Source organism: Mirounga leonina, unplaced genomic scaffold, assembly GCF_011800145.1.
Source record: "Mirounga leonina isolate KUSES-001 unplaced genomic scaffold, KU_Mleo_1.0 Mir_101609, whole genome shotgun sequence".
NCBI classification, from domain to species: domain Eukaryota; kingdom Metazoa; phylum Chordata; class Mammalia; order Carnivora; family Phocidae; genus Mirounga; species Mirounga leonina.
This window is the reverse complement of record NW_023270164.1, coordinates 9,581,094-9,608,898: the sequence shown is the minus strand read 5'-3', so window position 1 is coordinate 9,608,898 and position 27,805 is coordinate 9,581,094. Positions and strand designations below refer to the sequence as shown.

The 27,805-nt window shown below is 37.1% G+C and overlaps 1 protein-coding gene across 9 annotated transcripts in view; it reads right to left on the bottom strand.

Annotated features, from left to right (window-relative positions):
* Positions 1-20,815: 20,815 nt before the first annotated feature.
* KDM6A (lysine demethylase 6A) overlaps positions 20,816-27,805 on the bottom strand; it is a 221,654-nt gene continuing 214,664 nt past the window's right edge. For 8 of the 9 annotated variants that reach the window (XM_035003448.1, XM_035003482.1, XM_035003434.1 and 5 more), the window contains 3 exons: positions 27,596-27,722; positions 24,731-24,901; positions 20,816-23,585 (listed from right to left, as the gene is read on the bottom strand). In XM_035003448.1, coding sequence (XP_034859339.1) covers positions 23,556-23,585; positions 24,731-24,901; positions 27,596-27,722 — 328 coding nt within the window. In that variant the 3' untranslated portion in view covers positions 20,816-23,555. Of the gene's footprint in view, positions 23,586-24,257; positions 24,302-24,730; positions 24,902-27,595; positions 27,723-27,805 lie in introns of all 9 variants that reach the window. The other variant, XM_035003443.1, reaches the window with a different exon arrangement.

The following is a 27,805-nucleotide window of genomic DNA, read 5'->3' as shown; positions in this document are numbered from 1 at the left end:
TCTGGTGAGAGTTCTCTTCCTTGCTTGTAGACAACCACCTTCTGGCTGTGCCCTCACATGGCCAGGAGCAAGCTCTCTGGTGTCTCTTCTTATAAGGGAACTAATTCCATCATGATTCCCCATCCTCTTGACCTTATCTAAATCTAATTATCCCCCAAAGGCCCCACCTCCAAATAACATCACATTAGAGGTTAGGACTCCAACATTTGAATTTGGGGTGGGAGGGGAACACAGCTCAGTGCACCATAGTAACTTGTTCATGGACACACTCCAGTTAAGCAGTGAACCTGGGATTTGAGCCTAGGTCTGACTCTAGAGTCAATGCACTTAACCACAATGCTCTACTTCTTTGATGACATCAGGACTTTTGCTCACTCTCATGTCCTGCCACCAACCCTCAGGATAGGCTCCAGCCAGGCAGATCCTGTGTTTCACATAAGGTCAGATTGCAGGGGCAATAACCACCTACCCGAATGTCCCACCAGACTCTAAGCTCAAGCCCACCACTGCATCTGTTTTTCCCCCTGGTTGGGATTCCTTAGGCCTAACCATCCTTCAAAATCCAGCTGAGGCCTACCTCTTCCTGGAGGCTTTTCTTTTTGACATTGCCTCTCAGTAGTCCCACTCTTAGTAAGCACTTCTTGTCTTTACTATCCAGATTGTTCAATCAGCCTCATGTTCACTATCTTATTCATAATCTCTATAAAACATTTTGCTATGTCATATATGACTGCTAGCAATTTACTGTTTTATTTCTCCAAGGACCAGATCCCACAACTACATGAGATAGGCAAATCATAGTAACTTTACTATGGTAAGGCTTACTTTGGTATGTTAGATACCAAAATGAATAAGTACAGAGATGGTCACTCATTCATTAAGCCAACATTTATTCGTAACTTATGATGTGCCACTGACCAGAACACATGTTTGTGTGGGGTGGATTAAATTGTATTTTAACAGACAATTGTTGAGTATCTACTAAGTGTTAAGCACCAGGAATTCAAAGATGAATAGAAGAGAAGCAAGGTCAAAGTCATTGGATAGAATAGAAAGATCAGAGTTTGTAAAGAGAAAGAGGGGAAGATAGGGCAAGAAATGTGGAAGGAGCACAGCCTGCCAAGATATTTGATGACACACCAGTGTGCTAAAATTCTATTCTTAAAGCCATGGAAAATGTAAGCAGAATTGGAAAGGGGGATACTATAATAGATTCAGAATTTTAGGAAGAGGTGAGTGGTATTATCGTGTATGTATGAGGGGTCTTAGAGTGAGGAAGGGAAATCTCCATTCCAAGTAAGAGAAAGGGAAGATGTGAACTATGTTGATTTAATGAGAATGCAGGAGAGGAGGAGAAGTGCCAGAGAGTGCTCGACTGAGGGCCTTGATTAGAATGTGGGGGAGATAATAAAAGACCACTGCTCATGCAAGGACATTTGGCAACTTGAAAGAGGCCAATAACCTGGATCCCTACCTCACACCTTAGATACACACTCTGGTGGATTATAAAACTGAATGTGGGCAAAAGTTTGAAGCCTCTAGAATATAATATAGGAGAGTATCTTCATGACATGAGACCAAGGAGAGTTTTCTTAAACAAGACACAAAAAGCAGTAACCATAAAGCAAAAAATTGATTCATTTGACTACATTAAAATTAAGAATTTTTATTCACCAGAGGACTCCATGAAGAGATGAGCCACAGAGTGGGAGAAGATATTTGCAACACATTCATTGACAAAGGACTCACATTCAGAATATGTAAAGAATACTTACATATAAATGAAGGGGAAAAAGACAGCTCATTATAAAAATGGGCAAAACATTGAAATAGCCATTTCAAAAAAGGGGAAATCTAAGTAAGCAATAAACCTAAGAAAAACTGTTAACCTCATTGTTAAAGAGGAAATACAAATGAATACCATGATGATATACCACTATATACATATCATATTGGCAAACATTTAAGTCTGATAATACCAAATATTGGGGAGGATGTGCAGCAAAGGTAACTTATAACTGATGATGGATATGCAAACTTGTACCAACTTTCTGGAAAATGGTTTAGCATATTCTGATAAAGATGATGATACACCTACCTTATGATCCACTAGTTTTACTCTTGAGTATATCCTAAAGAAACTCATGCATATAGTCACCCCAACTCATGACAAGTTCCTCATGGTTTCCATCATTGTGTTTTGCTCTATGCTTTGAAGTGTTTCTTCTGCTTGAGTTTGCAGGCCACCAAGTTGTATCTCAATAATGACCTTTCTTATCTTCTAATTGGCTTCTGAATCAAGCACTTGGGAACTCACATGGACTCAGAAAATATTTTGCACTACAGGTGACTCTTCCTGTGTTCATACTTTTTGACTCAAGTGGTTATCTTAAACAAGTTTTGTTGGACATGTGTTATCCTTGTTCTGATTGATCTCCTTTCTCTACTTTCTTGGACCCCCTCAGATGTGCTAGTACTACTTGGAGCTGAGGTCTAGTTATTAAAGTACAAGGGAAGTGGGCCCCAAAGTGTTGGAAGACAAAGTGGTCTCACCCTGCAGGAGCTCCCCATAGCAACAGGCAGGCTACCAGTACCCTACTGAAGGCCAGGAGAAAACCTTCCTGTTCTCAGGCCTCCTAACACCTCTTCAGACTCAGGCATGGGAGTAGTCACAGTCCACCCTTTTAGCTCCTGTTGGTCTCTTTGAGGAAGCCCAGACAATGAAACTCACCTGAGGGGATCCAACATCAGTCGCCCTTCCCCCAACCTTGAGTTCCATGCCTTGGGGCCTGAATGTTTTCCAGTAACTGCTTCATTCTAATCCCTTCCCTGGGGCTCTCCCACTCTGGTTTCCAAGGTTTAACCAGTTCACCTCGGAGAAAGCTACATCCAAGTTTTTTCAGCTGACACTCCCATGAAGATTACAACCTCACTTAACCCCAACTATCAGCTCTAGAAGCAGACTAAATTTGGGTTGCTACCCACATCAAGTTTGTCATCTTTACAGAATTCTAATTTCATGTATTTCTCAAAAGAAGCAAAATCCTTATACTAAAACCTGCCCAAAGACAGCAAAGAAAAACAGAAAGACAAAAGAAAGCCATAAACTAATCTCACTAATATCTAGAAATGCACAAATGCCAAATGAAATGTTTTCAGTTGAAGTCAGTGGCTTGTAAGAAAAATGATATACCTATTTGATTGCCCATTGCAAAGTCTCTATTCAAAAGTATAGATGTCCTCTCTGGTCTCTCACAGGGCTGCTTGAAGATTAAGTCATGAGGTCATGTTCTTTAATAATAATAATAGATTTCCTCCCCACCAGAATGCATGAGTAGACTTCTCATCTTTATGGTTTTTCAGGAAAAAAAAACAAAAACAAAAACATGTAATTCAAGCCATTTACTACTTAAACAAGTGTAATATAGCATATGAAAAAGACAAAGGTCCAACTGAAGGTTACGGACCTTCTTTTGTTTCTTCTGGGAGTTGTTGCAGGCTTCTCATTCAGCCTCTAGAGGGCAGCCAGAAAGAAGAAATCATATTTTTCTGTTCTCTTGTACCCCAGTTGTCACTCATCTCAGCAGTTTCAGCGTTATGGTTTCTTCAGACTTGGAAACCAGCCCTTCAAAATGTCCCTGGCCTGGGAGAGGAGTGGGGGAGTGGGGAGAAAATAAAGGAAAAATTTTAGGGTGATTGAACTGTCTCGAGGTGGCAGATACATGACTCTACCCATACAGAGTGAACTTTACTGTATGCAAATTTTTAAAAATCAGTAAAGGTATCAGGGGAGCTCTGTGGTGAAGGATTCAAGTCACAAATGGATGGAATACCAACTGTGACAAGAGAATCTAACTGTATTACAAACGTATGACAAAACCTCAGAGGGGTGAGGATAAAAGGAGCAAGAGTTCTCATCATGAGGAGAAAAGTTGTTTTCTTCTCCTTTCTTTTCTTTTTATTGCATCTATATGAGAAGAGAAACCTATTACAGTAATATTTTCACAACATATGTAAACCAAACCATCATATTTTACACCTTAAACTTATACAATGGTGTATGTCAATTATTTCTCAATAAAACTGGAAAAATAAAACAAAGGAGCTGACCAAAGTAACTTCAGAAAACAGTGTTTTAATTACTCAGACTACAGACAAAGGGAACTATATGAAAATATTGTATTCTAGTTTATAAGGTTTTTTTTTTCTCACAGGGCTATAGGATAGTAATTCTGAAACTATTTTACATGTATTATAGCATTGAACAAATAAGTAAATAAACTGTAGATAATAGGAGCCTCTGGTACCATGTACCACAGTAAGTAGTTACAAATACACAAAGGGGGAGGGCAGAAAGCTAAATTGAACTCTGCAGTGCTGGACTCAAGTCACAGATATCAGAATGGACTCAGATTTATGTATGTATGTGTGTATATATGTATGTATGTAATTACATATTTATTTTTGTTATAGATGAAAAAATTGTGGAAGACTGGGATGGCAAGGCATGATTTTAATTTTTTTTAAGTTTTTATTTATTTATTTAAGAGAGAGAGTGAGCACAAGTGGGAGGAGGGGTAAAGACAGAGGGAGAAGCAGACTCCCTCCCTGCTGAGCAGGATGCCCAGCATGGGGCTCAATCCTAGGATTCTGTAATCATGATCTGAGCCAAAGGCAGATGTTTAACCGACCGAGCCATCCAGGTGCCCCTTGATTTTAATTTTTTGCATCAATTTCCTTGTATCTTTTTTATGTGAGTGAACTCATGTTTAACATATAATACAGATAGAATTATGGATATATATGTATTCGTGTATTACGACACATACGTATATTTTCTAGTTCTTTTTAGAGGGCCTAGAAACAGTGACATCCCAGTAGCAATGAGCACACCCATCACCCAGATCTTGGTTTCTAACACCATTCTTCAATCAAAGGAATCAGGGCTCTTTGGAGTCTAGGACAGAGTAAATACAAGATGAGCCTGGAGCCTCTTGTGGTGCCAAAAAACTCAGAAGTGCTAAAAAAAAATGCAAGGGGATTTGTCAAAAGTACACAAGAGCCAACTTGAATGGGATCCCAGTGGCCAAAGCTGGAACAATTTGAGCAACAAAATAAATAATAATAGTATTGGATTATAACTCTAAAATTAGGATAAATATTCATGAGTTAATACCAATATAAATGACTGAATAAATAAATAAATAAATAAATAAATAAATAAATAAATAAATGGGGGCGAAGGGACAAATATTCCTTACAGAAGAATTAATCCTTACAGAAGAATTCCAAGTAATACACACATTGAGACTATCTCCTCTGGGAGGTGGAGATTAATTCCCTCCTCTTTAGTGTTGTCTGGCTTTAGTGACTCACCTGGAAAGAATAGAGTATGGGAAGAGAAAATAGTAACTTTACAGTAGAAAAAACATGTGGACACCACCTTAATCAAATGATTAAGGTCAAAACCACCATTAACCACAAAACCACATTATGTGATATCATGGCCCCCCCAACATGATATGGTAAAAAGGGCACTTTACCTCTGTATGTTCTTCCCCCAAACCCATAATTCAAATCTAATTATGAGAAAATATCAGATAAATTCTAATTGAGATTCTAGAACATACATGAACAGTACTCTTCAAAATTATGTTTTAGTAAATGATTTAAATTTTAAAAAATAAGCAGTGTGATGGTTAATTTTATGTGCCAACTTGGCTGGGCCACACTGTCCAGATATTTGGCCAAACATAATTCTGGATGTTTTCTGTGAGGGTGTTTCTTGGATGAGATTAACATTTAAATTGATTGACTTTGAGTAGATTACCCTCCATGATGTGAGTAGACCTTATCCAATCAGTTGAAGGTCTTAATAGAACATTGACCTCCCCAAGCAAGAAGGAATTCTGTGAGCCAAGTACATGAACTACAACTCTCCCTGGGCCTCCAGCTTGCTGGCCTGTGGATTTAAGACTTGCCAAGCCTCCATAATAGTGTGCGCTAATGCTTTAAAATAAATCAATCCCCCACTTCTCTCTCTTTCCCCCCCTTCTCTCTCTCTCTCTCTCTCCATATATATATATACTTATTCTGTTTTATTCTGTTCTTATCAACAATTCTGGTAATACATCAGCATCTTCATGGTTATTAAAAATACAAAATTCAAAAGGCACACAACTAAAGGGTAGACGGAGAAAAGTCTTCCTCCCACCCCTGGCCCCAAACTGCCTAGTTTGCTATCCCTGGAGGCTCTTTATGTAGCCACTTTCTTATCTTTCTAGAGCTTCACAGTAGATTCTAAACTTTTAAGGTCATAAAAGAAAAAGCAAGGAAAGACTGAAAAATTGTCACAGATCAGAAGAGACTAAGGAGACATGATGACTAAATATAATGTAGTATCTTGGATTGGCTCCTAGAACAGCAAAAGGATATTAGTGGAAAAACTGGCGAAATCTGAATAGTCTGGGGTTTAGTTAGTAGAACTGTACCAATGTTAATTTCTTAGTTTTAAAAAGATACCATGGTTATGTAAGATGTTAGCATTAGGGAAAACTGGGTGAAGGGTATAAAAGAACTATACTGTACTACCTTTGCAACTTTTCTTAAAAAATCTAAAATTATTCCAAAATAAAAATTTTAATAAAAGATAAATAGTCCAGACTTTCAGTTACAGACCAAGATGGAATAGATTCACTTCTTTCTATTCCTCCCACTGAGTGAAGACTGAAATTCTAAATATTATATTAAAAAAACAAATATAAGATGACTTTAAAAGGTCGATGAAAGGTAGCTGATCAGCCAGAAGCCTAGGGCCCTAAAGAATGACATGGCAGTGAGCTCCATGGATATATGAGGCATTGTCATTCTTTAGGGCCCTAGGCTTCTGGCTGCCCCATGGGTTTTCCAGAAATGCCAATGGGCACAGACAAAAGACCACATAACCCATTTAAAAAAACCTGCTGGGCGCTTTTTCTTTTCCTCGCCTTATGGAAATGACCCAAATCTTAACTACAGTTATGGAATAAAAGTGGTGAGAGTGGATGTACTTGTCTTTTCCCTGATCTTGGGAAAGCATTCAGTCTTTTGTTATTCAATGTGATGGTAGCTGTGGGCTTTTCATAGATGCCCTTTAACAGGTTGAAGATTTCCTTCTATCCAAGTTTATTGAGATTTTTTTCTCCCATGAATAGTTGTTTGTCAGATGCTATGTTGGCTACTATATTAAAATGATCCTGTGGTTTTTTACCTCTATTAATAAGGTACATTACATTAGTTGATTTTTGAATGTTAAATTAACTTTGCATTCCTGGGATAAATCCCACTTGGCCATGATGCATAGTCTTTTTTGTATGTTGCTGGATTCAGTTTGCTAATATTTTCTTAAACATTTTTGCATCTATGTTCATGGGATATTGGTCTGTGATCTTTCTTTCTTCTGATACCTTTGTCTGGCTTTGGTGTTAGGGTAATATTGTTCTCATAGAATTAGTTGAGAAGTGTCCCCTCCTCTTTTATTGTATGAAAGAGTTTGTGAAAGAATGACATTATTTCTTTAAATATTTGAGAAAACTTGCCAATGAAGCCATCTGGACTGATGCTTTTCTTTGTGGGAAGTATTTTAATTATGACTTTAATCTCTTTACTTGTTATAGGTCTATTTAGCTTTTCTATTCTTTTTCTTTGGTAAGAACTTTATTGATATGTATTCACAAGCCATAAAATTTACCAATTTGAAGTGTACAATTTAGTATATTCAACCCTAATCAACCATTACCACTATCAATTTTAGAATATTTGCATCACCTCCAAAAGAAACCCTGAACCCTTCGGCCTTTACCCTCCGCCCCAATCCTCCCCCTGCCTTAGGCAACCGCTAATCTACTTTCTGTCTCTATGTATTTGCCTATTTCGGGCATTTTATATAAATGGACTCATACAATATGAGGTCTTTTGTGATTGGCTTCTTACACTTAGTATAATGTTTTCAAGGTTCATCCACGTTGTACGATATATTAGTACCTCATTCCTTTTTATGGTCAAATACTATTCCAGTGTATAGATATACCACTTCGATTTATCCATTCATGCATTGATGGACATTTGGTTGTTTCCACTTTTTGGCTATTATGAATAATGCTACTATAAATAATTGTATACAAGTCTTTGTGTGGACATATAGTTTCATTTCTTTTGAGTACATTCCAAGATTGGATTCTACCTCTACTTGAGTTCGTTCTGGTAATTTGTACCTAAGACACCTAAGTTGTTTAATTCATTAGCATAAAGTTGTTTATAACATTCTCTTATGATCACTTCAATTTTTGTAAGGTCAATAGAATACCTTCTCTTTTATCTCTGATTTTCATCATTTATATCTTCTTTTTTCTTGATCAGTCTAAGTAAAAGTTTATCAATTTTGTTGATCTTTTAAAGAAACTATTTTTTATTTCACTGGTTTATTCTATTTTTTTTGTTGTTTAGTTTCAAATGACTCAGAAAGGCAAAAGAGAAAATACACCAATAACACACCTTCTACACACATATATGCAAAGAGAGATAATGACAAAGCAACTGGTGAATCTGAATAAGACCTTTGTTCTAATCTTTTAACTTTTCTGTAAGTTGAAAGTTATATCAAAATAATATTACATAGTATAACATTAAAATAAAAAAGTTACAAAAAGTGAATATTTTTCCTGCCCCAGATCAAACTGCACTGTGGCAGCTCTAAGAGGAGGGAGGGAGAAGTGTGGGGGACTCAAGGAAGACATGCCCAAGGCAGGCTTCCAGAGTCTTCTCACATGCCAACACAGCACCAAGAGTCCCAGAAGTGGTTTTCAAGAAGCTGAGAGCAGTGTGCATGGGACCCTGAGGGCTGGCAGTGGTGGAGGGAGAGGCCTGGTATCCAAGGTGAAGAACAAGTCTGTGTGGTCCAAGGACAGGAGCTAGAGGGGAACGAGTCATATCGGCAGATGTTTGCATTGACAGAGCGATCCCCCCTTGCTCAAGCCTTGGTGCCACATAAGCCCCATGCAGAACTGAGATGCAACTCTGGGGAGGGGTTCAAACCTCGAATTGACTGTAATTTCCTCTGTCAGTCAGTGAATGGAGGCGCTAAATAGAAATTACAGGAAAAAAGTTATACTTCTTATGCACACCTTTCCTGGCCTGAGAAATGCATACCTGCTACACACACACACACACACACACACACACACACACACAAACAACCCTAATCAAAAAAATATGTGGAGTAGCTATATTAATATCATGCAGAGTAGATTTCAGAACAAGGAGAATTATCAGCAATTAAGAGGAACATTACATAATGATAAAAGATCAGTTCTCCAACTAACCATCCTGAACATTTATGTACTTAAATATAGAGCCCCAAAATACATGCAACAAAACACAACAGAATTTAAAGGAAAAATGGATAAAATTCACTTCTACTTGGAGACATCAACATTCCTCTCTCTGTAATCATAGAGCAAGTAGACAAAATCTCCAAACATATGGAAGATCTGAACAATACTACCAACCAACATAACCTGATTGGTATTTAAAGACCACTCCATCCAATAACAGCAGAATAGGCATCAGAAAGATCTTAATGGTTTGGGTCGGAGAGCACCTGTGTGGCTCAGTTGGTTGAGGATCCAAACTCTTGATTTTGGCTCAGGTCACAGTCTCATGGTTGTGAGATCCAGCACGGTGGAGGGCTCCCTGCTCAGTGGAGAGTCTGCTTGAGATTCTTTCCCCTTCCCTCTCCCTCCTCGTCCCCCTCTGCTCCTCATCCCTGCTACAGCACTCTCTCACTCTCTCTAAAATAAATAAATAAAGTCTTAAAAAGAAAAAGAAAGATCTTAATGGGAAACTAAGAAACTTAGAACAAAATGGATCAGAACACTCATTTATCCATACATGTTGAACATCACCACTTGAATGTTCAGAATGCATTGTTAGACATTCTGGAGACAATCCACTTTTGGATCCTGGAGTCTCTCAATTTAACCCCACTTCAAAAAGATACTTCATTGGCCACCAGACTGTCCCCTAACTTAACATCATCTGAGGCCTTAAAAATAAACCTAGCTGATGCAAGTTGAGGTTAGTTATCAATACTATGTTTGAAATAGAAGAGTGTGAATATTTAACACTGTATGGGGGTATTAACCAGTACAATCAAATAAAACAGAGGCAGGAGCACCTGGGTGGCTCAGTCGGTGAAGCATCTGCCTTGACTTGATCATGATCTCAGGGTCCTGGGATCGAGTCCCACGTTGGGCTCTCTGCTCAGTGGGGAGTCTGCTTCTCCTCCCTCTGCTCTTCTCCACCCCCCTCCCCTCTGGCTCATTCTCTCTCTCAAATAAATAAATAAAATGCTTTAAAAAAATTTTTTTTAAAGAGGCATAAAATAGGAAGGGAGGAGGTAAAACTATATTTATTGTTCATAAGATATCTGAAAAACTCTAGAGAATCAATGCTAAAACCAATATAAATAATAAGTTTAGGATGGTAACAATATAAAAGTAACATACAAAAATCAATAGCCTTTATATATCCAACAATTATCACTTCTAAAATACAGTGGAAGAGAAAATTCCATTTGCAACAGCAGTGAAAAAGGAAAGATGTTCAATAATCATAAAAATCAAAAGGAAGATAGTTCTATATTAAAAAGCAGAGACTTCTAATAAAGATGGAGTAACAAGACTGTTTATCCTCTGGCCTTAAACAAGTAAATACCTGGACAAAATATTTGAAATAATGGTTTTCAGGACATTAAAAATCAGGCATCAACACAACACTAACCACTGATGAAAGGGAAATGAAGGAAGTGATCCCTCCAATTGTCCCAGCTTCTTGCTTGGAGTTTCCAGGCTGCAGCCCATAGAGGAAACCCAGAGCCCAGTGCTTTCCCTGAGTTGAAGTGACAGAGTTGAGAACTCAAGGAGGCCAAGACAGCTAAAGATTCAGAGTCACATAGTAGATAGAAATGCACAGAACCGGGGTGCCTGGGTGGCTCAGTCGTTAAGCGTCTGCCTTCGGCTCAGGTCACGATCCCAGGGTCCTGGGATCGAGCCCCACATCGGGCTCCCTGCTCTGCGGGAAGCCTGTTTCTCCCTCTCCCACTCCCCCTGCTTGTGTTCCCTCTCTTGCTGTGTCTGTCTAATAAATAAATAAAATCTTAAAAAAAAAAAAAAAAAGAAATGCACAGAACAATACCTTTGGAGATTTGCCTAGGATTCCTTTCAAGTCTTCAGGAAGCAGCACAGCTGTGAAGAAACATACCCAAAAAGATGAGAGGGAAGAGTCTGGAACTAACTTTGCCAATATTCATTCCTGCTCCCACTAACTGGCTGGGGAAACCCTCATGAATCACATGGCATCGGGTAGAATACTCTGAATGGTTCTGCTTCAGTAGGAGGGCAAAAGGAGAGCTTACTGGAACACTGCTCTAGTTTCACCTAACAAAGCTTAAAAGACCTGAAAGCTTCAAACTGTTTTCAAGTAACTTAAATGCATCCCAGAACAAGCCCAAGAATATTTATAGAAATAAAATAATATCCAGAACCAAATAAAATTCACCTTGTCTGGCATTAAATAAAGACTTATCAGGCATGCAAAGAAACAGGAGAATATGATCCATAATTAAAATCAATCAAAATAAGCCTAGACGTGACACAGATAATAGAATGAGTAGACAAAGACATTCAAAGAGTTATTAAACTATATTACATATGTTCAAGTAGGGAGAAGCAAGAGGCACGGAAGATATCAACAAGATCCATATCAAACTTCTAGTGATAAAAATTACAATTTCTGAAATGTAAAAAAAAATTAGATGGGATTAAGAGCAAATTAGACACTGTGGAAGTGAAGTTTAGTGAAATCAAAGACAGCAATAAAAACAATTGAATAGGAAATCCAGAAATAAAAAAAAAATTTTAAAAACTGAGCTACGGGACAATTTCAAGCAGCCTAACCTATTCATAATTGGAGGACTCAAAAAACAATATTTGAAGCAATAATGGCCCAAATCTTCCAAATTTGATGAAAACCATAATTCTACGGATTTAGGATACTCAAGGAACACCAAGCCAAAGATACACGAAGAAAATTACACCAAGACATTCATAATCAAATTACTTAAAAAAAAAAAGTAAAATCTTAAAAGCAGCCAGAAAAAAATTATGGCAATGTATATATGTAGATTGAAAATATGTGATAAAAATAGAAGTATGCTGTTGTGAGGTTATTAAACTATATGTAAAGTGGTAGAATATCATGTGAAGGTAGACTGTGAGAAGTTAAAGATCTGTAACACCAACACTAAAGGAACTATTAAAATAACACAACAAAGAGCTATTACTAATAAGCCAAGAAAGGTGATAAAATAGAATCCCAAAAAATACTCAGTCTAAAAGAAGACAGAAGAAGGAAAAAGAGAACAAAACACAGATGGTACAAATGAAAAACAAAGAGCAAGGTGGTAAATTTAAACCAAACCTTACCAATAAGCATACTAAATAAAATACAGAAGAATGGTTCCCCCGCCCAACATATGCAAACCCCAGACCCTTTGAATATATTATCTTACATGGCAAAAAGGATTTTGCAGATGTGATTAAGGGCATGGATTTGAGATAGGACATTATCCTGGAATATCCAGGTGGGCCCAATCTCAGAGTCCTTAAAAGCAGAGAATAACAATGGAGTCAATTCATCAAGAGAACATAACAGTGCTAAATGCTTGTGCACTGAATAACTGAGCCTCAAAATACATGAAGTAAAATCTGAGAGAAATATATGGAATAATAGACAAATCCACAATTTTGGTTGTAGATATCAGCACCACTCTCTCAATAATTGATAGAACAGACAGACAGTCAGTATACAAATAGACTTGAATAACATGTCCTATCTATCAGCCAACTTGTTCTGTCACAGAAAATTCCATTCAACAGCAGAATACACATTCTTTTTAAGTACACATAATTCATTTACCAAGGGCCATAGTCCAGACCCTAAAACAGTCTCAATGAGTTTAAAAGGATCCAAGACATACAAATATAGTCTGATTACAATGGAATCAAATTAGAAACCAACAAGAAAAATATCTTGAAGAGCCCCAAACAGTTGGAAGAGCACACTTTAAAAAAATCCATGTGTGAAAGAAGAAATCAAAGGGGAAATCAGAAAGTATTTTGAAATGAAGATGAAAATACATTCTATCCAAGTTTAGAGAAGGCACCTTGTACAGGAAAAGTTTAAGTCAGTAGGCCTGGGTTGATCAAATCCTGCACATTACCAAGAAAAACTCTTGGCTAGTCCCTGGGAACTGAATACTGAGCTCTTGGAATGTTCTGTCTTTTAAGATTACTTTTATATGTCTGAGGTATTTGGCCATTCTGTACCAGTTTGGCCAGATAGTTCATGCTGATAATGTGATTTGTAGTGAACACCTGCATTTGCTCTAGAGTTCTGGAGTCTGACTAGCTGAGGTCAGTCATGCAGGTGCTAGCCCCCAATAAAAATCCTGGAGCTGCCCTGTTTGGCAATACTTCACACATCACACATTGTTTCTGGAAGAATTAAGCATGTCTGGGGAAACTCCACTGGTTGTGGGGGGGACACCCGGAAGCTTGAGCCTAGTTTCCCCCATACTTCCCCCATGTGCCTTTTCCCTTTGCTAATTTTAATCTTTTCATTGTAATAAGCTGTAACCATGCATAAAACAGTTTCTGAGCCCTGTGACTCTTGGTAGTGAATCAGCAAGCCTGAGGTTGGTCTTGGGGGACCCGTGACACACAGCGAAAGCATTAATTAGATGGAAATTTATAGGACTAAATGCCTATACTAGAATGTCTCAAATCAATGACCTCAGCTTCCCCCTAAAGAAACTAGAATGAAAACAGCTCAAGAAACCCAGCATAAGCAAAAGGAAGGAAAATAATGAGAGAGAAAATCAATGACAAAAAAACAGAAGTACAATAAGGAAAAATCAATGAAATCAAAGGTTAGTTATTTGAGAAGATCAAGAAAATTTGTAAACCTCTGGCCAGACTGATGGGGGTGGGGGGAGAGACACAATTCACCAATATCAGGAATGACATAGACCTATAGATTTCACAAATGTTAAAAGGATAGATGACTTGAAAGACACAAACTACCAAAGCTCACTCCAGAAGAAATAGATATCTGGGCAGCCTATATATACTAAAGAAATTGATTTTGTAGCTAAAAACTTTTCCACAAAGAAAACTCCAGGCCCAGATGGCTTTATTGATGAATTCTATCAAACATTTTTAGGAAGAATTAATACCAATTCTACTCAAACTCTTCAAAAAAACTGAAGAGAGAGAATATTTCCCAACTCATTCTCTGAGGCCAATATTACACTGATAATAAACCCAGACAAAAGTATTACTGGAAAATAAAACCATTGACCACTATCCCTCATGAACACACAGGCAAGAATTCTCAGCCAACTTTTGGCAACAACATATAATCCAACGATACATAAAATAATAAAACATGAGCAAGTGCACTTTATCTCAGAAGTATAAAATTAGTTTAACATTTAAAAATTGATCAATGTAATTCATCATATTAGCAGACTAAAAAAGAAAAAAAAACATATAATCATCTCAGTCAATGCAGAAAACTCATTTTATAAAATTCAACATACATTCCTGATAAAATATCAGCAAACTAGCAATAGTAGGGGAGCGCATCTATGAAAAACCTTCAGTTAACATCATACCTACTTTCCCCTAACTGGGAACAGGCAAGGATGTCTGTTCTGACCACTTCAATTCAACATTGTACTAGAGGTTCAAGCCAGTGCAAAAAATGGGGAGGAAAAAAAAAAGGCACCCGTATTGGGAAGAAAGCAGTAAGACTCTTCACAGGTAACATAAATTATTTATGTAGAAAACCCCAAGGAATTTACAGAAAACTACTAGAACTAATAAATGAGCTTAGCAAGGTTGCAGGACACAGTCAGTATTCAGTAATTGATTTAGTTCTATAAACTAGCCATACACACAAAAAAGAAATTAAAATTTTAAAAACATGCAATTCACAATAGCATCAAAAATATCAAATTCTTTGGGATATGAAGGCCTGTTTACCAAAAATTACAAAGTGGTGAGAAAAATTACAGATCTGAATCAATGGCAAAATATGCCTTTTTCATGGGTCAGAAAACTCAATACTGTCAAGATGCCAATTCTTCACAAATGGATCTGGAGATTCAATGTAATCTCAGTCAAAATTCCAGCAGGATTTTCTGGTAGAAATTGGCAAGCTAATTCTAAAATTAATCTAGAATACAAAAGACCTAGAATAGCCAAATCAACTTTGAGAAAGAATAACAAAGTTGGAAAACTTACACTACCTGATTGAAAGACTTCATAGAACATCTCAACGTAAGTTGAGATGATTTACCAACCTAAATGTAAAACTATAAGGCCCCTAGGAGAAAACACAGGAGAGTATCTTTGAGACCAAGGTTAGGCAAAGATTTCCTAGACAGTACACAAAAAACACTAACCATACAAAAATGGATAAACTAGACTTTATCAAAATTAAGACTGTCTACTCATCAAGACACCATTAAGAAAATGAAAGGGCAAATCACAGGCTGGGAAAAATATTTGTAATATGAATATCTGACAAATGGCTTATAAGCAGATCATATAAGGAATCCTCTACAAATCAATAACAAAAAGACAACCCAATTTAAAATTAGCAAAACATCTGTATCCTTCATAATCGAAGACATACAAATGGTCAGTATACACATGCAAAGACATTCAACATTAGTCATCACAGAAATGCAAATTTATAACCACAATCAGATACCACACACTGACTAGAATGGTTAAGCTTTTGAAAACTAACAACACTAAATATCTCTGAGGATGCAGGGCAACCAGAGCTCCCAGATATTGCTGCTGGAAGTATAAACTGGTACCACCAGTTTGGAAAAATGTCCAATTGCTTATAAAGTTAAATAGAGAACTACCTTATGATCCAGCAATATTTATTCTTAGTAGCAAAAATTGGAAACCCAAATGTCAATCAGCAGGAGAATGGATAAAACATATTGTTATAGTCATATAATAAAATACTGTTCAACAGGGGCGCCTGGGTGGCTCAGTTGTTAAGCATCTGCCTTCGGCTCAGGTCATGATCCCAGGGTCCTGGGATCGAGCCCCACATCGGGCTCCCTGCTCTGCGGGAAGTCTGCTTCTCCCTCTCCCACTCCCCCTGCTTGTGTTCCCTCCCTCACTGTCTCTCTCTGTCAAATGAATAAATAAAATCTTTTTAAAAAAATACTATTCAACAATAAAAAAGAAAGAACTACTGATAGTTATCAACATAGATGAATTTCAAAAACATTATGCTCAGTGAAAGAAGTCAAACACAAAGAAAGCATATTGCACACTTCCATTTTTATGAAGTTTAAAAACAGTAAAATTAATCTCTGGGGATAAAAATTAAAAAAGTGGTTGCCTGGGGTTGGGGCAGCAAGAGAGGAAGAGAACAGAATGGAAAAGGACACGAGAACTTTCTAGGGAAATGACAATGCATTATTCTTGATTGGGGTATAACTGACACATTTGCCAAAACTCATCCAACTGTACACTTAAGATCTGTTCAGCTTACTGTACTATGTAACCATATCTCAAAAAAGATCAGGTTTAAAAAATGGACAAATAGTCCTTAAATACATGAAAAATCACTCAACCTTAGTCATTAAAGAACTGCAAATTAAAACTACCCTACCCTAAGGGGGCACCTGGATGGCTCAGTCGGTTAAGCGTCTGCCTTCAGCTCAGGTCATGATCTCAGGATCCTGGGATCAAGTCCTGCATCAGGGTCCCTGCTCAGGCAGGCTTCTCCCTCTCCCTCTGCCCCTCTTCCCTGCTTGTGCTCTCTCTCTCTTGCTCTATCTCAAATAAATACATAAAGTCTTTAAAGAATTAAATAAAGCTACCCTAAGATTCCATTTTCACCTATTATATTTGCAAAACTCCAAATGCTCCACAATACAGTCTATTGGTAAGGCTGTAGGAGAAATAGTCTTGTTCATACATTCTAGGCTGAGTGCAATACAGTATAGCTAGGAAGGGCAATATTGACGAAAACTGTATACGCACTTGCCTTGTGACCCAGTAATCTACGATTTTACCCTGAAGATATACCTCCACAAATACAAAACAACATGTGCATAAGGCCATTGAGACATTATTTGAAAATAGCAAAAGACTGGAAACATCCCCCAAATGTCCATCATTGAGTGATGACAAATGAAAACGATGGAGCACCATGAGTTGATAATGATCTTTAGGATATATTCGGTGGAAAAAAAGCAAGGTGCCAAAATGTGCACACATCATGCTACATTTTGTGTGTTAAAGAAGGGAAATAAGACTATACATTCCAATTTATTTACTTTTGGAAAAAAAAAAACCCACAGGAGATACGAGCTAATGAATTAAAAATGGTTACCTGTAGGGGGTGGGTAGAGACAATTTGAAGGTGCTTAAAGGGATAGGAACAAGACTTCTCTGAAAGTACGTTTTAATATAGTTTTGCATTTTTAACCATGTAAATGTTATGTTTTGAAAAAAAAGTTAAGTCAAAAGGGAGGGAGGGAGGGGGCTAGATGGAGCCTGAAGCAAGCCTAAAATGCAGGTTTCAGAGTCCTAGCATCGCACTTCAGTGTTAACTAGCAGATTACCCACTGTTCATCGGCAGCTCTTCAGTGGGTTTTACTCATGAAGCTTTTGAGGAGACTGGCCTTATCTGGAGGAACAGATAGAGATGGTCTTACAGAGGAATTTTAATTCATGGACTTGCAAGCCCATATGATTTAGAAGGATTTACGGCAGGATAATTTGTAGGCTGATCAAGATTTTAAAATGATCCAGGTTTTGCATACAGTTGTATTTTCAAGTCTTTGGCACTTTCTAGTTTTTCCTTTTTACTGAAATTTTTGATGCATCAGTATTGCGTATATTTTTGAACTTCCCCACCTCCCCCCCACCAATTATTTTCAGTACCTTAACCCAGAAAATCTTGTTGATCATAGATTTGAGTACCGACTTCCATTTATTAAACATAGAATCCTTTCCATGTGCACACATCTCAAAATTTGCATCCAAGTACATTTAATCAAAGATAATGACATTTAAATCACATATATCAAGTTTTCTAAAGATAACATTCTCATCTACTTTCACTCTGCCAAATGTATTATTGTACACAAAGTGGAGTGCTAAAGAACGCTTGGCTACAATCAACTATTTAAGCCTACAAAATCAGTGCGTTTGCTCTCTCCTCCTTTCTCCTGTTACACTTAGTAGATGTTGTATCTGAGCATCTGGGGAAGTAGGTGTGGTTCAGAGTTATTACTTTGTGTTAATCATACCCTTAATCTATTTGAGGTCATCATATACTTACATACACACGGTTATAATGTAAATACCTTAAGACAGTCCTTAAGTTCATCAGGAAACTTTTTGTTGTTCAAATCAAGACATGTTTAACCACTTGGGAGTAAACTACCTGGCACTGAATGGCTTTAAAATCCTGAGAAAACGGACTCTGACTTTACATTTTTTTCAGGTTGGCACACTTAGAAATCATATTGTGAATATGTTAAATCAGATTCTCATCTTAAACTAGACTGGTAAATGGTAGTCAGACCGAATTTAGAAAAAAAAAATGTCTATTAATCATTGTATCGAAAATATTCTATTTACACACTTTCTTGTCACAGTTTCTTGAAGTGCCATTATTTGACTTTAGGACTGGAACAACTCAGTAGCCATCACTAAGACTCAAAAGGACTCTTTCCTCTATCACTTCCACTTCCTAAAACCCATTGCTTTATCTTCTCCCTGACCACTCACCATCTTTTCCAACCACTATGGACCCTAATGCAGCACAAATCCATGCTTCCTTTCCAAGAGTGCAAAAATCTAGGAGTATGATGCCGGGAGGAGATCACTACTACTCCCAAATGCTTCTTCTGAAACCAACTTAAAACACTATGCCATACATCCCAGCTTGCCTAGGAGAGTCCCCATTTTATGGCAGCTGCCCTATCCCAGTAAGTACTAATTGTGCCCCCTTTTGATCTCAAAAGTGTTCTGGCTTGGACTATAAAAGATATGGTTGGCCTAATTATAGGTTATCAAATTTAAAGACATCCTTCTCTTGTTAAAGAAATACTCAAAATGAAAAGTTTCTTTGAAGCATGACTACAGAGTAAGCACTCCGCAATTTCTACTTTTCTGCGGTGGGAGGTAGACTAGCACTTCCCTGGAGTCGGATCTCTATCACCACCGTTGCAATCTTGGCTCGAACACTTAATGACCACAAACTTGGGGGAAGTTATATGATCTCTTTGCCTCAGTTTACTTATCTGTAAGATGGGGACACAACAGTACCCAACTCAGAGGGTCACTGTGAGGACTAAAAAGAATGTATATTAGGTACCTAGCACTGTGCTTTGCACAGGTTGTCAGTAAATGGTATCCGTAGGCCACACTAAAAAATACCATCCTCATTTCCCTGTTCAACTAAAAAAGTACATCTTCCTTTCAAAACCAAAATACCACATGGACTGCTTCACAATATATATACAAAACTACTACTGTGCAAAGCACTCCAGGACAGTGATATGAAACATTTAAAATTGGTGATGTTTGCTATTCATCAAAGACCAACATAATTTCATACCTAGGGATCCTGGAAAGACCGGACAACCCCCCACCCCTCAAATTCAATACCTTTTCCCATCCATGGCAGTTAGGTTGTTGCTCCACTGAAGGTGCTCTGGCAAATGTCACCAACCATCTTGTGCCAACCCAAAGGAATCCCTGTAATCCTCATCTTTGTAGCATGGTGTGGTTGTTCTTCAAAAGCTCTGGTTTGTCCAACATCACCCTGGCTGGTTTAGCTTTCTTCTCCTCTGCAATCTCCGTTTCTCTCATACGTGACATTCCTTAGTGGGTATTTGGCCTACCTCTCCTCACCACAGTTCCTAGATCGTATCATCTCTTCTGGCTCTAAGCATCACCTCAGTGAACAGCAGATACATGGTTCCAGACCAGGCCTCTCCTAATTTCATCTACTTAGATGCCCCACAAGCAGTTCATTAGTTTCTGCCTCCAGAACCACACTTCCGTATTTCCTATTCTCGTTAGAAGCACACCACTTGAAGACATCTAATGGGTCCTGTGGAACTTACTTTTTGTCTTCCCAATCTGTGCTCTTATTTCCAACCTCGCAACATCCAAAGCTCAAATCCAAATCCTCTCTTCCTTAAATTTCTCTGCTTTGGAGATATGCCTCTGGCAGCAGTGTATAGAATAGATGGAGTGTGTTAAAGTAGGCAGGAAGACTACTGCAAATTCAGTGCTGTTCTTTCGTTTAAATCCCATGGACGGTTCCATATTAACTACAGGGTAAAGTGTAAACACCGCTCATGGCAGAGGCAGCTTTCCCACATCTCAGAGCCTTCCTACCCTTTCTTTTAGCACTCCTCCAACCCCTTGGCCAAAGTTCCCAAATCCTCTTGGCTCGGGAAGGTGCGATGTAAACCTCACTGAAATGCAGGCCGCCCCGATACTACCCTTCTTGTTAACTCTTCTAGGTTTTGCCTGATGTATTACATCAATCTCCCGTATTAGATGTGTGTGGAGAGGATAGAGGACAGGGATCACATCTTAGATTTGCTTTTAGGAGATGCTAAATAAGTATACTGACTAAATGAAAATACACGACAATAATTTAAAGATTTAATGACTAGGTTCAGAGAAGACACTTCATTTCAGTTAAATTTATAGTATTATGTGATCTTAAATTTCCGTTGAAATTGTGAAGGCTGTGTCAGTTTACTACTTTTAGAAACTGACTCAGGTTTTATTTCAAAATGAAGAAGCCACTTTTTTTACTGATTTAACATAGGTTAAAAAGCAAGTTGAACTGCTCTACTGATGGTATATGATTTCCTATTCAACTGGTGACAAAGAAAAGAATATGATTCAGTTCCCACTATCTGGATCAACATCTGCTTTTTTATACATTTTGTAATTAGCTTTTCTTTAAACAATGTGTGTTATTAAGGCATCTAAATAAAGTGTGCTTTTAGTGGGATTTACCTATACATAGAGCAGTAAAAAGAAAAAAAAATTCTAATTCTTCTGAAACCTGAAAAATGTAAATTATAAAGGATATCAAATTGATGAAAAGAAAGCAGTTTGCACAACTTTATCTAGTTATACTTCAGAGTAATGTTGATGTGTTTGATTTCTATCTCCTATTCTCCACCCATTCAAAGATTAAGCTGAGCAAGTATTATTCTTGACATAAAACTTCCAAGTATGCATTGATTAAACAGCACTAAATTACTCTTAAATGTCAGACAACCTGTATTAATCTTAGCAATAAACAATCTGATAAAACCATAGAAAATAAGACACTTTGTCAGTAAGATAAACTAGAAGTGGTTAAGCTACATTTAGGCATAGCTTTAGCATTCTTATAATCTTTGCTTCTGGATAGTTGGCTTGCAATTTTTATTTGCAAAAATGTATGTCTTTAGTTATTTCAAAAATATTAGTGGTTACACCTCCTAAGCAGCACTTAGACAAGCACTTTTGCTTCTTAACTAAAATAGATTTGTAAGTATTTCCTTCTGAAGTTATAAGAGATGAGGCTGCTATTGATGATACTCAATATTTACCAAATTAACTAATTAAATAAAATATCTCCATGCTTTCAAGCCTTCGAACTGTTTCTGGGAGGACAACATACTCCAAAACTATCTGAACAAGAATACTTGATTAATGCAATCAGCACGGCATTTCCCCAGATAGGATTATAAATTCTCTTTAGTCATAAATGTAACTCCATTTCTAGCATTCTCTATGCTTCTTCACTAAAGCTTCCTGGAAAATCTTATAAAGAACAGTGTGATAAAAAGAGAGTATGTGCCAAGTGCAAGGTACCATTGTTATAAAACGAAATTAATTAGAAGTGACTTGTTAATGCTAATATAGCTTGCTATATTTTTACCAGTGATACGGATTTGTAGACTCTCCCTCCCGACCCCAATCACATCATGCAAGCAGGAAAGCATGAAATTTCAAAATTGCCTAACATTAAAAAATAAGTCTCTTAATTTATTTGCATTCTAAAATAGAGCCCTTCATCTGAATTTTTCCATATAAAATTCTACTTAGTGATGTACAAGATTTATCAAGCCCATGTAACATTCCCTTTAAAATCTTAAGTTCAATCACTATTTGTTTTCTACTATTATACTATGTTTTGGCAGCAATTGTTTATTGGTCTGTCATTGCAGTAATTGCAACTTAACAATAAACCAGTCTGACATTTTAGGTCTTGAAGATACATACCATATATATTTCTTTAAAAATAATCATACTTTTGTAAGCAATACTTTACAGTAGACACCTCAAAAATCTACCATAGATGTGAAACTTAAAACGAGAAAAATTTAAGTTCTAAATCTCTATACATATATAGCCAGATTTCTATATATATTATATATACATACATAAGTATATATAAAATATATATAATCAGATTTGAAAAATGAACAAAAACTGGGCACTGTACATAAAGTCTTTTTAAAACTCAAACAATAGAAAACTCTTTAAACATTAAACAATTTTAATAAAAGTTTCTGTACAATGCTAAGCAGTTTTATTTACACATAGAAAATGTAATAGGAGTAGTGTTTGAAATTACAGAACTCCTTAAAATTTCAATGGCAGGTAAATCTGGAAAAAATAACAGCATTCCATTCACAAATATTTTCAAGCAATAAATATGTATTTATAAATAGTGTAAATTTACATCAAGATTAGAAACAAAAATCACAAATCTGAAGTTTATTCCTTAGTCTATGTGCAATCCATTATCTTTGTGACTTGGCTGTTAATTTTTTAAACATTTTATTTAGGAACCAAAAGTGTAATAACCGTCATGGTTTCAAAACAAGACAGAAAAACATAAAAGCAGTAAAAAAGTTCCTTACCTAACTTTTCACATTAAAAAAAAGTTGACCAAAGAAAGACTTAAAATTGCTAACTACCTTACAAAGAAATGACCAGCTAGGCTAGTATTTTTTTTCCAAGGAAAATTCTGAAGGGGGAAAAGATAGATGAAAACCAATTCATCAGCCCAGAAATAGAGAAATATAAAAGAGGTTGTTTTCAAGTCAGTAGTCTGTATGATGTTGCCAGTTTTGTCAGATATATACAAAACATGGAATTTATTATTTTGTTTCTGAAGTACAGCTGATCAGCTCTGTGAGAGTCCTGGAGTAGGAGCAGTGCTCTCCCCTGTCCAGTTGGTTGACACTCCACACTTGGAAGGTTGCATAGACACAGTTTTCAGCCAGCAGCCTTACGAGACAGCTACAAAAACCAGTGGTGCAGAACTGAGTTACTTCCTGAATAGCAGAAAAGGTCGCATTTACTGTCCATGGAACAATATCAAGATGAGGAGGATGGTAATGGAGGAGCCTGAAAATAAAAGGTGTGTTACTTTGGTATACAAACGGTTAACAGCAGTCCCTAGCTCAAGTCTACAAACATAGTCTGCTTATGAATGCAGGGGAAGGAACAATTCTCAAAAGAAAGTTTCACAGTCTGCTACACAATGTCAATGTAGAACCTTCCTTACTACTGTCTCCTGCATGGCCAATTTTCCTAAGGGTCTGGGACCATTATTCTACTCAGTGTGCCTACATTTTTCTGTACTTCACCAATTAGTCAAAAGCTCTTAGGATGTTACTAGGTTGACCATTTTCTAGATTGCTTAAAAAAAAAAAAAACGGCTTTCAGAAAATGATTTCACAAATCAATTATAATTTCATTAGTGACTGGCTTCAGAAGCTATCTCAACGAGATAATATATTTTAACATATTCCGGATAATTTTCTTCTTCTTTAAGCAATCTTAAAGACCATCTAAGTGAAACTGGGAGCTAAATTTCAATAATTCGGGTTCTGGTCACATATGCAGAGAAAAGTACTGGAGGAAATCAACAATTCATAAATCATATCTGTGTGTCTATTCATGAAACTATTGATGTGCTAGAGTAAAATGCTTCCCCCTAAGCATCTGCTGTTTAAAATTAAAAACTGTGTAATAATTTATAAATATACTTGAATTTCATAAGGTTATATAACGTACCAGGAAGTTAAGCTCCATCAGATATTCCCATGAGGTTAATACTTCTGGCAAGGACAAAATTTTAAATACATATAATTAGCTCTAAAAGCAGAAGTCTATTTAAAGACCACACTTACTGATTCATTTTGTGGACGCTAATAACCTATGTACACATTTTATCAACTGAAATCAAATGGCACAGAGGATATGATAAGTGTTCTAAAAGCACAGAAAGATTTTAAAATGTAATTACGGTGACATTATTTAGGCTTGGACTCACCCAGGAAGAAAAGTGAAAATGAAACATACCAATTTTATAGGAATAAATACTTGGAAGTGAAGGAGGGGGAAATGATATGACTATTTCCTCATGCAATATCTAACAAGCAAAGGAAAATATAATATTTCATTACCTCCTACTTCTCAGGTGGCAGAACAAACACTGCTGCTTCCCTATCCAGCTAAGTATGTACTCACATGCTGATTTCACTTACTAATGTAAATTGGTCATAGACTTGCATCAGGTCCTCCATTTTATACTGTTCTAGCACCACAAAATTTTCCAGGTTTCCGCTTGTTTTTCGTGCACAATCTTGGCAATGCACTATGTAGGTCTTTCGAGAATTGCTCTCATTTGTGACAAAAAGCAGATCAAAAACCTCCACCTATTTTATGCAAGAGAAAAAGAGTTCAATAGAGAGAGTATTTATTTATTGTACTGTTTTAGTATAATCATAGAATTCTACTTTACATGGAATTGTGGACAGTGATCTCTGGTTAAGAGTAGCTACAAAGACAAACACGGCCATGTCTGAGAATCTTCAACAGACCAGGTTTATTTTGCACCAACCCAAAGACATGGGTGGTAATGCAACTTTGGGGGAGGGACTTAAAGGAATGACACACCCTTTACAACCACTGGCAAAGCCTAATTTAAAAGTTGATCAAGGTCAGCCTATTTTTGTTTTAAATCCAAAACAATGGTATACAGTTAGAAGAAAGTGATGGTTATTTTCTGTTTACTTCTCTGTAACAGTACTCATCATAGAGCACTGTGTATGGATACTTTTCTCCCAGAGACTGAGCTCCTCAACAATGAAGACTATGTTTTACTCACTTTTGCACCTCCAGAGCATAGCACAGTGCTAATAAGGCAAACCTCAACACTTGTTGAATAAATATAATCTGATTATTTTACAGACGAGGAAACTGACAGATAAGTGACAGTGAGTGTTTAGCTATAAGCCTCATGTTAAGGAATAGGAGTACAGGCAAAAGGTATATTTATGAGTATAGCATGATTTTAGAAATAATACCTCTACCTTTTACAGAAAGATTGATGAGCTGCTAGGGTTCAGGTGGGATAAGAAATAACACTGAGGGATAGAAGTCATTCTGAAATTCTGAAAAGCTGATACATTCATTTCTTTTTTTTTTTGAGGTATAACAAACCTAAACAGAATCTATCTGATCTCCCAAAGATTTAACTTTGGCCAGGGTGCACAACATTAAAACAGCCGATGGACTGGGGTGCCTGGGTGGCTCAGTCGTTAAACGGCTGCCTTCGGCTCAGGTCATGATCCCAGGGTCCTGGGATCGAGCCCTACATCGGGCTCTCTGCTCAGTGGGAAGCCTGCTTCTCCCTCTCCCACTCCCCCTGCTTGTGTTCCCTCTGTCACTCGCTCTCTCTCTCTGTCAAATAAATAAATAAAATCTTTAAAAAAATAAAAAATAAAATAAATAAAAAACAGCCGATGGATTCACTCATTTCAAATAAAAGTCAACGTTAGAATACAGAATTTCAAGGTTTGGAATGGATCATTAATATCCCTGGCTTTGGCATATCCTTGAATTTATTCAATGACAGAAAACTCTCATGACCTCCTGTCTTCTTTGAACAGCGTGTTAACTAAAATCCCAGCATTCACCATTTTACCATTACTACCAATGGGTAACAACATGAACCTGGTGATCTGAGCTAGAAAATTTGTGAGCATTCTTCGACCTGTCCCTCACTTCTGCCATGTAATGAGCTGTCTTGTGGATTTTACCTTCTAAATATTTTGAATTCCTCTCCTTCTTTACTATTCCCACTGCAATCTCATGTAGGTCTGAAGATAACAACTCTTTCTTAAAACCACTGCAATAGCTCCTATCTCCATTCTTTCCAATCACATTTCGCTTTCAAACACATATCCAAAGTGGCTGCCTGCTCAACATTTTTTGATGGCTTCAATGACCTCAGAATAAATATCAAGTTCCTTAAAATCATTCCAGATGCTCTGCAAAGCTTCCTACCCGCTAGACTTGTAAGTAGAATTTGCATATTCTGTGTTCCAGCATACTGGACTACTTACCCTTTTCTGAGTAAGCCATTTCATTTCCCATGTTGTGCCTACAGCTCATAACAACATTCACTCCACTTCCAATTCTCATCATTTTTTAGCCACTTCAAGGATGGACTGAAATGTTAATACTTTTGTGAATTCTTATGCCAACACTAGAAAGGAAAATTAGGTCATTTTCCCCCTCAGTGTTATCCTAACAGTAAGATCCAACTTGGCATTCACCACAGTCTCATGTACATTACAATTAGTTGTTTATAATTTGTCTTCTCCGAGTAGAATATAAGCTCTTTCAGAACAGGTACTACATTAATATTTGTTTCTGCTTCTCTTGAATGCCTTGGCCACAGAAGACTGACCAATGTATTATGAACTGCACCAGAGAGGGGTGAGCACTGATCTGCCTGGAGCTATATACCGAACTACATCCAGTTTACTGTCATCTGTTTATATCTGGATTATTCCCAGTTTTTTTTTTTTTTTTAATTTTTTTTAATTTTTTATTTTATTTATTTGAGACAGAGAGAATGAGAGAGAGAGAGCACATGATAGGGGGGAGGGTCAGAGGCAGAAGCAGGCTCCCTGACGAGCAGGGAGCCCAATGCGGGACTCGATCCAGGGACTCCAGGATCATGACCTGAGCCGAAGGCAGTCGCTTAACCAACTGAGCCACCCAGGCGCCCTGGATTATTCCCAGTTTAAAATCTCAAGACTAAACTTCTTGATGATTATCATTTGTTAAACATCTACCAGACAAATGACTCCGTCATAATTACTTGTAGAGTTAATTCACTGTTAGCGAAATAGTAGGTCATTGAATTTTAACATAACAGCTAAGTAACAAGAAAATAACAAGATTGAATACAATGTCAATTTCAGTAAGATGCAGGACATGAGAGTATAAATACTCTTTATAAATTTTATATTTGTAAATTTTAAATAAAGTAACCAAAGAGAAACCAAAAGTAGAGAGGTAAGAGGCTTTATAAAACAACCCTGGATAACAATACTTACCTCACAAATGCTACAGTAATGTGCCGGTTCTTCTTTTGTCCGCCCATGCCATATAATCTCTTTTCCTGCAGCAATCAGAGCTTCCCTCAATGTCTGACATTGCTTCAGAGTTCTCAGAAGACAATACCTATTATGGGGGAAAAATTATTTGTGACCAGCAACAGAATACTGTATATCATTAGCATAAAAGATATACTCCCAGAGACTTGG